This window comes from Piliocolobus tephrosceles, chromosome 21, assembly GCF_002776525.5.
Source record: "Piliocolobus tephrosceles isolate RC106 chromosome 21, ASM277652v3, whole genome shotgun sequence".
NCBI classification, from domain to species: Eukaryota; Metazoa; Chordata; class Mammalia; order Primates; family Cercopithecidae; genus Piliocolobus; species Piliocolobus tephrosceles.
The window spans coordinates 11375237-11387461 of record NC_045454.1 but is presented as its reverse complement, the minus strand read 5'-3'; the positions used below and the strand labels follow the sequence as shown (position 1 = coordinate 11387461).

Genomic DNA, 12225 nt, shown 5'->3' with positions numbered 1-12225 from the left:
ACCTCCTCTGAGGCTTTGGTGGAGTCGTACTCACTCCACGTCCACCCCTACCCCCAACACACACACTCAGAAGGAATGAGAACGGACACAGCTTCCCCCACGGTGGCCCCAAGCTCTGTGCGTACTTCAGTCTCCCTGAAAGCACAGGCACTGCCACAGTTACCAAGTTTATTGGATCCATACTTTGGCAGGGGAGGGTAAGCTGTCTGGAGGGTTCACAGCAGAACACAAAAGAGGCGCTTGTCGCGGAAGGGGTTCTCCGCGGCAGGTACTGGCGTCACCAGCGGGTCATCTTTTGCATGCGTTTCGCAGAAAGCCAGGAGTTCCGCTGCTGCCTGCGACACCTGCGAGCACCCGGGTGGAGATGTCACCACCCTGCTCGGTTCCTCAGCGCCGCCCACTTAGGCCCCACCTCTTGCCCGGTCCCCTCCTCCCACCCCGCCCCGTCTCATACAGGCCCCTCCCCCTGTCCTACCCCGCCCCTCGTCCTGGCCCCTCCCCTGTCTTACCCCTCCCCTCGTCCTGGCCCCTCCTCTGTGATGCCCCTCCTCGCCTTGGCCCCGCCCCCTGTCCTGCCCCGCCCCTCGTCCTGGCCCCTCCTCCTGCCCTGCCCCGCCCCTTGCCCAGCCCTCTTCCCAGGGGCATCCTTGCACTATGGCTCCAGGGCGACACAGCCCGGGACAGACCGCAGGCCCAGAATCCCCGCCCTGCTTCCCACCCCGACCCAGCACCTTCATGCGGTCGATGTTCACCTCCAGCTTCAGCTGTTCCACCGTCTTGCGGGCCTCGGCAATCTTGGCCATGTTGTTGGACATGGTTGCGGCGGGGAAGGGGTTAAAAGACGCGCGGGAGTTGAGGCTGTGGGAGTAGGTTAGGATACGTCTGGGTCCCGAGGTGGGGGCGAGGGGACGGACCCGGTAACAGGTGCGAGGGTGGAAGGGTGCGCGAGTGGGGTGGCCAGGAACTGGTGGAGGGATGGACAGATGAGGGGGACAGGAACAAGAGGAGCGATGCAGGGATGCGCGGATGGAGATACCTAAGGCAGGTGGGGAGAGAGCAGGGAGGGGCGAGGGAGGGAAGGAGGGGCGCACAGATGGGAGGCTGAGACAGAAGGACAGGGCCACAGGTGCTGGATCAGAATCCAGGTGTCCTCACCCCCCGGGGGCAGAGCGAGAGCCAGGAGGGGGGCCCCTCCCCAGGCCAATTAGCGGTGGCTCCAGGGAGAACTGGGAATTAAGATCGCGGCGGGAGGGGCACAGAGGGGGACTCATTAGGGCCTTGGCAGCAGCTGCCCCCTCCGCCCCCCTCAGGGAGCCCCCCCACCCCAGCCCTGGCCACCTCAAAGGCTCTTCTGCTCATTAGCGGCCAGGGGAGAGGGTTGGGGGAGCCCAACCGAGGAGAGGCCTATCGGATGGACAGAGGGACAACGGGGCGCGCAGGGACAGAGACAAAGTAATGGAGGGAGAGACTGAGGCACTGGAGAAATGAAGAGACGGGGAGGAATAGAGAGAGGGAGAGATTGGGGAAGGAATGAAGTGACGGAGGAGAAAATAGAGGGACAAATGAAAGGGGGAGCAAGGAACAGGGTGATACAAGGCGACTGGCACCGAGGGGACAAAGGGACGAGGGGACAGAACAGGGGAGCTGGAGGAAGGGGGTGTGGGGTGGGAGAGGATGGGGTGATGGAGGGAGGCGGTGTGGGGTGGGAGAGGATGGAGGATATGGACGGATGGGGTGGGAGAGGATGGGGTGATGGAGGCAGGAGTTGTGGTGTGGGGTGGGAGAGGATGGGGTGATGGAGGGAGGGGTATGGTGTGGGAGAGGATAGGGGAGATGGAGGGAGGGAGAAAGGAGAGAGAAGGGGAAATGGAGGAAGGGGGGATGGAGGAAAGAGCAGAGAGACACCAAGGGGATAAAGGGCCAGAGACGGGGAGATAGAGGGACAGAGGCAAGAAGGGAAGGAAAGAGGGAGATGGAGGGGTTGGGGAGAGGAACACAGCGAGAGACAGGCTGATGAAGACATAGAATTCATTCCCTCACTCATTCACTCGTTCATTCAATCATTCGCAGGCGGAGAGACGGTGGCCACGGAGCAGGCAAAGGGACTAGCTGTGGGGCCGGGACCGGAGCTTCCTACCTGTTGCTGCTCTGGGCCGGGCTGGTGGCGGTGACAGAGGCTGGGAGGCAGCGTCTGGGTCCCTCCGGCCCGCCCCGCCCCCTCCCCTGGGGCGCAGCCCATAGGGACCCGCCTCCTCCCGGAGCCACGGTCCCCGCCGCCCCGCCGCCTTGGGGCTGCCTCTCTGGGCCCTCTCTCTTGTCTGTCAGTCCTGTCTTTGTCCCTCTCCCTGTGTTTCTGCCGTTGCTGTCCTCTTGTGGGACTCTGTGCCTCTCTCACACTCACTAGAAAAGACAGTCTGTCTAGGTGGGTCTCGGCCCTGGCTGCATTTAATCCACAGTCACACAAACCTCTCCAGTGTGTCCCACAGAGCCTCTCACTCAGCCACACTCGCCACCTCAGTGTCACCCCCCAGCCTCATGCTCACTGTCCCTCACACAGACACAAACTGTCTTGCCCTGTCACATGGTAGCACCACACAACCTCACGAATGACCTTGCTCAACATAACCTCACACGGTCGCCCCAAATGCCACACACAGCCACCAACAATGGCAGCCCCAGGGGCTACACAGTCAGATAAATTATCAGAGCCCCAAACGTACCAGCAGTTTGCCACAGTGTCACATATAATGTCTCCAAATGTCACCCACATTTGCATGCTTTTTTTTTTTTTTTTTTGGAGACTGAGTCTCACTCTGTTGCCCAGGCTGGAGTGCAGTGGTGTGATCTTGGCTCACTGCAACCTCCACCTCCTGGGTTCAAGCCATTTTCCCACCTCAGCCTCCTGAGTAGCTGGGATTACAGGTGCCTGCCTCCACTCCCAGCTAATTTTTGCATTTTTTGTAGAGACAGGGTCTCACAATGTTGGCCAGGCTGGTCTCGAACTCCTGACCTCAGGTCATCCACCCGCCTTGGCCTCCCAAAGTACTGGGATTACAGGTGTGAGCCACCGCGCCTGGCCTTGCATGCCATTTAAACTTCTCTCTCAGTTTCACATCCTGTCCCAGTCTCACACTTTCTGTGTCTCGTGGTGGCATGCAATTACCCATGCAACCTGTCAAGTACACACTGTTTTATAGTATTTCATAGTAACACCCAGTTGCCAGGCCAGTGACACCCATGGAAGGCCACACATTCTCACACAGTCTCCTCGTGTCACACGCATCTGACACATTCCCTCCATACACAGTCTGTCCCTGTCACACACACGCACCCCATCTCCTGGTATCATACCTAGCTACCCACGATGGCTCAGTGTCTCACAGAGTCCCACACAATCTCGCAGCGTTTCACACACTCACTCCTGCCTCTCCATCATCTCTTGCCTTCTACACACAAGGCCTCCCTCTCTCTCGCTTCCCAGTGCCCTGCACAGCCGCACACTCGCACGCACTGTCACAACCCTGCCATCTCTCACGAGCTCAGTGTCACACATAGTCACACAGTTTTGTTTTGTTTTTTTGAGACAGGGTCTCTCTCTGTCACCCAGGCTGGAGTGCAGTGGTGTGATCTTAGCTCACTGCAGCCTCCACCTCCCAGGCTCAAGCGATCCTCTCACCTCAGCCTCCGAGTAGCTGGGACCACAGAGGTGCATAACCACACCTGGCGAATTTCTTTTATTTTTATTTCGGTAGAGACAGCGTGGGGAGGGGTCTCCTTATGTTGCCCAGGCTGGTCTCAAAGTCCTGGCCTCAAGGGATCCTCCCACCTCAGCCCCCCAAAAGTGCCAGGATTGCAGCAATGTGCCCGGATCATGCACTTTTTCACAAGCCATACACAATGTGGCCGACAAAGACTGTCTGACGCTCACTCCGTCTGTCCCACCTCATGAGAGGCCTTCTGTGTGCCTCTTATGACACCTGTCCACGCCACCTCTCAGTGTACGCCAGTCATCAGCCTCACTCCCTCTCACACAGAATCTGCTTGTGTGACACACACAGCACCATATGCTCACCATGTTGCACACAGCCACACACACTGCCCCCTCACACGCACCATCACACACAATCTCTCACTCCCACATATGGTCTCTCAATGTCCCATACAGAGCCCCAAAGAGTGTCTCTCCCACACCCGATCACACACAACCTTTCATCAGCACACACAGTCACCCACAATCTCTCATCATCACCAGTAATTTTACAGTGTCACAGTCAGCGACATGTCATCTCTGACATATGCAGTCCCACTCAGTCTCTCTTTGTCGCACAGAATCTCACATCAATCAGTCACACACAGACTCCCAGCACCACACACCATCTCACCAATACACCATGGCAGTACACGCTCATGGTGTCCTAGTTCTGGCATCACACAGCATCTCACAGCAGTCCACACTCACACAGTGTCCTAGAGTCGCACACCATCTCACAGCAGTCCACACAGGTCTCCTGGAGTCACACACCATCGCAGCAGTACATACTCGCACACTCTCCAGATGTCGCACGCCGTCTCCCGGCAGTACACACTCACACAGCGTCCTGCCATTGCACACCATCTCCCGGCAGTACACCCTCACACAGTGTCCTGGCGTCGCACACCATCTCACAGCAGTACACACTCACAGATCTGGAGTCACACACCAGCACGGCAGTACACACTCACACAGCCTCCAGGTGTCACACGCCATTTCCCGGTGTCACCGCGAACACCAGCGTCCCCCGCTCCCCAGCACTCCCCTTCTGGCGCTCACACGCAGCCCCTGCCGGCCACATGAGGGCGCGCGCAGCACGCCCAGGCGCCCACCCTGCCCCGCGAGACCACGGGAGGAGGTGGCCCACAGGGAGGAGGGCCCGGCGGGAGATGAAGGGGAGACACGGGACCAGAGGAAGCACGGCAGGGAGCCAGGGACCGGAGGGAGAGGACAGGAAATGGACGCAGAGAAATTCACAGACAGGGGAGGGAGATGCAGGGAGAGTCAGAGAGACGCAGGGGGCTATAGGGACACAGATTTAGAGAGGGAACGAGCTAGGGACTCAAAGAGAGGCAGAGGCGGGGAGGGCGCTGCAGAGAGAGAGACACGAGAGGCAGACACAGACAGGACACAGAGAGACGGGGGTAGGAGAGAGACACCCAAGCCGAAACGCAGAGTCAGAGACAGGGACGAAGACACAGACACACAGAGATGGAGGCAGAGGCGGCCAGAGAGACAAAGAGATGCACAGAGGGCGCCTTCCAGTGGGGACCCGACGACGGAGGCGGGGCCTGCAGAGGCGCGACCGAAGGGGAGGGGTCCGGGGCGGGGTTTCTAAGGGGCGTGTCCCTCGGTGTACCTGGGGGCGTGTCCCGATGGATGGGGCTTGGGGTTCTTTCTGGACCTGGAGAAGGCGGGAGCCCTAGGAAGAGGTGGAGGTGGGGAGGAGCGTCTTTACTGCGGACAGCCCACCCTAACTCGGCTTTCACTGCCTGGACAGGGAAGGCAGATGGGCGGGAAGGGGACCCCGACCCGAGTCCCTGGTAGAGATTTGGGTCTCGGATCCTAGCTCCCCTCCCCCCTCCCCTTGTGGGCTCAACGGGGCCAGATAGAGGAGAGAAATCAAGCCCACATCTGGAAAGCATCAGGCGCGCCGGACGTGCCAGGGCCCCAGGCCCGGCTGCGGAAGAGAGGAGGGGAGCCAAGGCGCTCCCCGCCCCCCCATCGGGGTCCGCCGGCGCCGAGGAGGGGCCTGGGCGTGTGCCGAGCCTCTGCGCCTCTCGCAGCTGGTTTCCATCAGCAGTCTGGCCTGGGCAGCCCCCGAGGAGGAAACCCAGCTCAGAGCAGGGGAAGACAGGGTGACGATCCAGTCTTCCCTCCTGCTCCTCTACCGCGGCCAGAAGCTGGGGGATGGGGGAGACAGACAGACAGACACTGCCTGCCGCGAGCGTAGCCTCCGTTCCTCTCCCGAGGTGCAGACCGCAGCAGATGATCTCAGTCCCTGCCCTGTGCCCCAGCCTCATGACAACTTAGCGCTTGAAGGCATTACGGTCCCCATTTTTTGGAGGAGGATGAAACTGAGGCCCTGGATTCAGATTCCGTTCTGAGGTTATTTATTCAAGAAATCATCAACAAATGGCAAGAGAGAATTCCAGGGTCCAATACCCAACCGCCTGGGCGTTTAAAGGGTCTCTCAAACTCAACGCATCCAATACTGAGCTGATTCCATCGACCACATACATTCGCTCTTACTTCAGGCTTACCCATCTCAAGTGATGATAAACTTTTGAGTTTTTGTTGTTGTTTTGAAACAGGGTCTTGCCTGTCGTCCAGGCTGGAGTGCAGTGGTGTAATCATAGTTCACTGCAGCCTGAACTCCTGGGCTCAAGTGATCCTTCTGCTTCAGCCTCCCCAGTAACTGGGGCTACAGGCATGCACAACCACAAATGGCTTTTTTTTTTTTTTTTTTTTTTTTTCAGACAGAGTCTCACTTTTTCATCCATGCTAGTGTACAGTGGTGCAATCTTGTCTCACTGCAACCTCCGCCTCCCAAGCTGAAGCAATTCTCATGCCTCAGCCTCCTGAGTAGCTGGGATTGGGATTACAGGCATGCGCCACCAACCCAGCTACTTTTTTTTTTTTTTTTATTCGACGCTCGTCCGTCTTGGTGTGTCGCCCAGGCTGGAGTGCAGTGGCCAGATCTGAGCTCACTGCAAGCTCGGCCCCCCGGGGTTTACACCATTCTCCTGCCTCAGCCTCCCGAGTAGCTGGGACTACAGGCGCCCGCCACCTCGCCCGGCTAGTTTTTTGTATTTTTTAGTAGAGACGGGGTTTCACCGTATTAGCCAGGATAGTCTCGATCTCCTGACCTCGTGATCCGCCCGTCTCGGCCTCCCAAAGTGCTGGGATTACAGGCTTGAGCCACTGCGCCCGGCCCAACCCAGCTACTTTTTTGTATTTTTAGTAGAGACGGGATTTCATCATGATGGCCAGGCTGGTCTCAAACTTTGGCCTCAAGTGATCTACCCGCCTTGGCCTCCCAAAGTGCTGGGATTACAGGCGTGAGCCACTGTGCCCGGCCTAACTTTTTATTTCTTTTAGAGGCAGGGTCTCGCTATGCTGCTCAGGCTGGTCTTGAACTGTGAGCCACCGCACCCGGGCTGGGGTCATCCTTGACTCCCTTCCTTCTCTCACACTCCACAAGTCACCCAGCAAGACATCCTGTTAGCTCTATCTTCAAAGCAACTCCAGAATCCAATCCCTCTCCCTTCCTCTGCTGTCCCCACTTGGGTCCAGACACCATTCCCTCCTGCTTGGACTATTACAGTGACCTCTGCATTGACCTCCTGTCTTCTCCCTGTCAGCCTGTTTCCCGCGGAGCAGCCAAAAGGACCCTGTTTCAAACTGTCCCCATATAATAGCAAGTGGGTATGTGGAGCAATTTGAACCCTCATATGCTGGTGGGGATGTAAAATGGTGAAGTCACTTTAGGAAACGACCTGGCAGGCCGGGTGCAGAGGCTCATGCCTGTAATCCCAGCACTTTGGGAGGCTGAGGTGGGCAGATCACCTGAGGTCAGTAGTTCAAGAGCAGCCTGGGCAACATGGTGAAACCCTGTCTCTACTAAAAATGCAAAAATTAGCCGAGCGTGGTGGTGCACGCCTGTGATCCCAGTTACTTAGGAGGCCGAAACAGAAGACTCACTTAAACCTGGCAGGTGAAGGTTGCAGTGAGCCAAGATTGCACCACTGCATTCCAGCTTGGGTGACAGAGCAAGACTCTGTCTCAAAAAAACAAAACAAAACAAAACAAAAACTTGGCAGTTCCTCAAAAGGTTAAACATAGAGTTAACATATGACCCAGCAATTCCACTCCTAGGTGTATACCCAAGAGCAATAAAAACATACAAAATCTTATATAAAAATGTTCACAGAAGCAATTTTCATAATAGCCCAAAGTGGAAACAATACACGTTCATCAACTTATACATGGACAAATGGAATGTGGTCTATCCAGACAATGGACTATTAATCATTTGTCAATAAAAGGAAATGAAGTACTAATACCTGCTACAACATGGATGAAAGTTGGAAATAGTATGCTGGCTGGGCGCAGTGGCTCATGCCTGTCACCCCAGCACTTTGGGAGGCCGAGGCGGGCAAGTTGCTTGAGCCCAGAAGTTCAAGACTAGCCTGGATAACATGGCAAAACCCTCTCTCTACAAAAAATATCAAAAAATTAGCCAGGCGTGGTGGCATGTACCTGCAGTCTCAGCTTCCTAGGAGGCTGAGGTGGGAGGATCACCTGAACAGGAGGTAGAGGCTGCAGGGAGCCGTGATTGCACCACTACTCTCCAACTTGGGCTAAGTGAAAGAAGCCAGTCATAAAGGTCACATATTGTATGATTCCATTTATATGATATGCCAGAACTAGCAAATCTATAGAAGGCAAAAGTAGATCACTGGATGCCAGGGGCTGGGAAGGTTGGAGGATGGCAGCTGTGGGGCAGGGTTTCTTTAGGTGGTGATGGAAACGTTTTAGAATTCATTGTGGTGATATTTGCATAACTCTGTGAATATACTAAAATACTTGTTTTTTTCTTTTTTTGAGACTGAGTATTGTTCTGTCGCCCAGGCTGAAGTGTAGTGGCGCGATCTTGGCTCACTGCAACCTCCGCCTCCTGAGTTCAAGCGAATCTCCCACCTCAGCCTCCTGAGTAGCTGAGACTACAGGCATGCACCACCACGCCCAGCTAATTTTTTTTGTATTTTTAGTAGAGATGGGGTTTCACCATGTTGGCCAGGCTGGTCTTGAACCCCTGACCTCAAATGATCTGCCCACCTCAGCCTCCCAAAGTGCTGGGATTCCAGGCATGAGCCACCAAGCCTGGCCACTAAAATACTGAATGTCTTTTATAGTCAATATATTAAAAACCAATGAACTGTATACTTTACATGGGTAAATTTTATGGTAGGTGAATATATTTCAATACAGCTATTAACCCTCCCCTGCCCCCCCCAAAAAAAATTTTAAAAACTAAGTCTTTTTTATGCTCAGAATTCTCCCATGGGTGCCAGGAAGTAAAAACCAAAATCCCCACCATGGCCCATGAAGCCCCCACGATGTGACAGTCCCTACCTCCCCATCTTTTCACCTCCCCACTCCAGCTGGCCTCCTTGCTGGTTTTTTTTTATTTTTTATTTTTTATTTTTTATTTTTTTTTGAGACAGAGTCTCGCTCTGTCGCCCAGGCTGGAGTGCAGTGGCGCAATCTCGGCTCACTGCAAGCTCCGCCTCCTGGGTTTACGCCATTCTCCTGCCTCAGCCTCCCGAGTAACTGGGACTACAGGCGCCCGCCATCTCCCCCGGCTAGTTTTTTGTATTTTTTAGTAGAGACGCGGTTTCACTGTGTTCACCAGGATGGTCTCGATCTCCTGACCTTGTGATCCACCCGTCTCGGCCTCCCAAAGTGCTGGGATTACAGGCTTGAGCCACCGCGCCCGGCCCTCCTTGCTGTTTTGTCAACAGGTCTCTGTTCAAATGTTATCTTCTCAATTAGACCATTCTTTTTTTTTTTAATACAGAGTCTCGCTCTGTCACCCAGGCTGGAGTGCAGTGGCGCGATCTCGGCTCACTGCAACCTCCGCCTCCTGGGTATAAGCAATTATCCTGCCTCAGCCTCCCTAGTAGCTGGGACAACAGGCACATGCCACCACGCCTGGCTAACTTTTGTATTTTTAATAGAGATGGAGTTTCCCCATGTTGGCCAGGGTGGTCTCAAACTCCTGACCTCAGGTGATTTACCTGCCTTGGCCTCCCAAAGTGCTGAGATTACAGGTGTAAGCCACTATCTTCTCAATTAGGCCATTCTTGATCACTCTACTTCAAATTACACGCTTCTTGGCTGGGCACACTGGCTCATGCCTGTAATCCCAACACTTTGGGAGGCTTAGGCAGGAGGATTGCTTGAGACTAGGAGTTGGTGACCAGCCTGGGCAACATGGCGAGACCCTGTCTCTACAAAAAAATTAAAAATTAGTCATGCATGGTGGTGTGTGCCTGTAGTCCAAGCTACTTGGGAGGCTGAAGCAGAAGGATCCCTTTAACCCAGGAGGTCAAGGTTGTAGTGAGCCATAGTTACGCCACTGCACTCCAGCCTGGGTGACAAAGTGAGACCGTATCTCAAAAAATACTAAATAAAATTACAAACTCCCCTGCTTCACCACCCCACCCAATCCCCTCATATCTCTGCTCAGTTTTTCCCTATAGTCATCACCTTTAGCAAACTATAGAATGTATATATTATGGTACCACCACCACCACCCCCGCCCCCAGCTTCCCTCCCTGTGACCCATTCCTGGTGTATCCTTTTTAAGATCATGGGTCCAGCAAACAGACCATGTAAGGCACTAAGGCCATGAACTCTGAAAATAGTCTGCCTGAATGTGAATCCTGGCTTTGCCACCTATGAGCTTCAAATACATTTTTGTTTGTTTGTTTTTGAGATGGAGTTTTGCTCGTCACCCAGGCTGCAGTCCAGTGGCACGATTTCGGCTCACTACAACCTCTGCCTCCCAGGTTCAAGTGATTCTCCTGCCTCAGCCTCTCAAGTAGCTGGGATTACAGGTGCCCGCCACCATACCAAGCTAATTTTTAAATTATTAGTGGAGATGGGGTTTCACCACGTTGGCCGGGCTGGTCTCGAACTCTTGACCTCGTGAGACGTGCCTTTCACCTTCCACCATGATTATGAGCCCGCCCCCCTCCACCAGCCACATGGAACGGTGAGTCTATGAAGCCTGTTTTTCTTTATAAATTACCCAGTCTTAGGTTATTCATCAGCAGCATGAAAACAGACTAATACAGGTGGAAAAGATTAAATGAGTCAATGTGTGTAAAGTGGTGGGAATAGAGCCCAGCATGCCATAAGTGCTCAAATAAGGCTGTTATTTTTTGTAAGCACTAAAATCTTAAAAGCCCATCCATATTTACTTCAACCATTTCAGCCACTAAGTGACCTGGGTAGTCCTAGACAAGTCTCTTCTCCTTTCTGACTTCCGTTGCCCGTTTTATGGAATGAAGTTGGAGTAATGGTTCCCAAGGGCCTGCCAAGCAATAGCTTTTCCTGGAAAACTTTTAAAAATAACTTTTATTCATTATTATTCTAAGTAAAACATAGGTTTATCCCTTACCCTACCCCCACCATAGACGATCCATAGGGCAGGGGTTTGCTTTCTGTTTTTTTTTTTTTCTTTTTTTTTTTTTTTGAGACGGAGTCTCGCTCTGTCGCCTGGGCTGGAGTGCAGTGGCCGGATCTCAGCTCACTGCAAGCTCCACCTCCCGGGTTCACGCCATTCTCCTGCCTCAGCCTCCCGAGTAGCTGGGACTACAGGCGCCCGCCACCTTGCCTGGCTAGATTTTTTTGTATTTTTAGTAGAGATGGGGTTTCACCGTGTTTGCCAGGATGGTCTCGATCTCCTGACCTCGTGATCCACCCGTCTCGGCCTCCCAAAGTGCTGGGATTACAGGCTTGAGCCACCGCGCCCGGCCTGCTTTCTGTTTTGTCCCCTGCTCTAACCCCAGTGCCTGGCTGGGCGCTGAAGATACAGGTGAACGCAGCAGGCCTGGTCCCTGCTCTTTCTGAGCTCAAAGGGAGGTAGATCTACCCATGTAGACTCAAAGGTCAAAGCAGCAACAAACACCCATCCTTCTGACTGTGGAATCAGGTGGGGGCTGGGTCCTAGCCCTGGATTCCCCTTGCTATGTGACCAGGGCAAGTAATGGCCCCTCTCTAAGCCTCCATTTACCCACCTAAGAACTGAGTATAATTTTACATAGCCAACAAAAGAACAGGACGAGCACAGTGGTTCATGCCTGAAATTCTAACACTTTGGGTGGCCAAGGTGCAAGGATTACTTGAAGCCAAGAATTCAAGGCTAGCCTGGGCAACACAGTGAGAGTTCATCTCTACAAAAAATGGGAAAATTAGCCAGGCATTGTGGTGCACACCTGTAGTCCCAGCTGCTTGTGGGGGTTGAGGTGGGAGGATTGCTAAAGCCCAGGATTTCGAGGCTGCAGTGAGCTATACCACTGCACTACAGTCTGGGTAACAGATCAGGAGCCTGTCTCAAAAATAATAATAAAAAATAGGAAGGAAGGAAGGAAGGAAGGAAGGAAGGAAGGAAGGAAGGAAGG

At 54.1% G+C, this 12225-nt stretch overlaps 1 protein-coding gene across 2 annotated transcripts in view; it reads right to left on the bottom strand.

Moving 5' to 3' along the window:
* Positions 1-205: 205 nt before the first annotated feature.
* LOC111519915 (guanine nucleotide-binding protein G(I)/G(S)/G(O) subunit gamma-8) overlaps positions 206-12225 on the bottom strand; it is a 27575-nt gene continuing 15555 nt past the window's right edge. The window contains exons 1-3 of one of the 2 annotated variants that reach the window (XM_023182225.1): positions 2138-2190; positions 732-858; positions 206-344 (exon numbers count right to left, since the gene is read on the bottom strand). In XM_023182225.1, the coding sequence (XP_023037993.1) occupies positions 216-344; positions 732-815 (213 nt within the window). In that variant the 5' untranslated portion in view covers positions 816-858; positions 2138-2190 and the 3' untranslated portion in view covers positions 206-215. Of the gene's footprint in view, positions 345-731; positions 859-2137; positions 2191-12225 lie in introns of those variants that run through there. The other variant, XM_023182224.1, reaches the window with a different exon arrangement.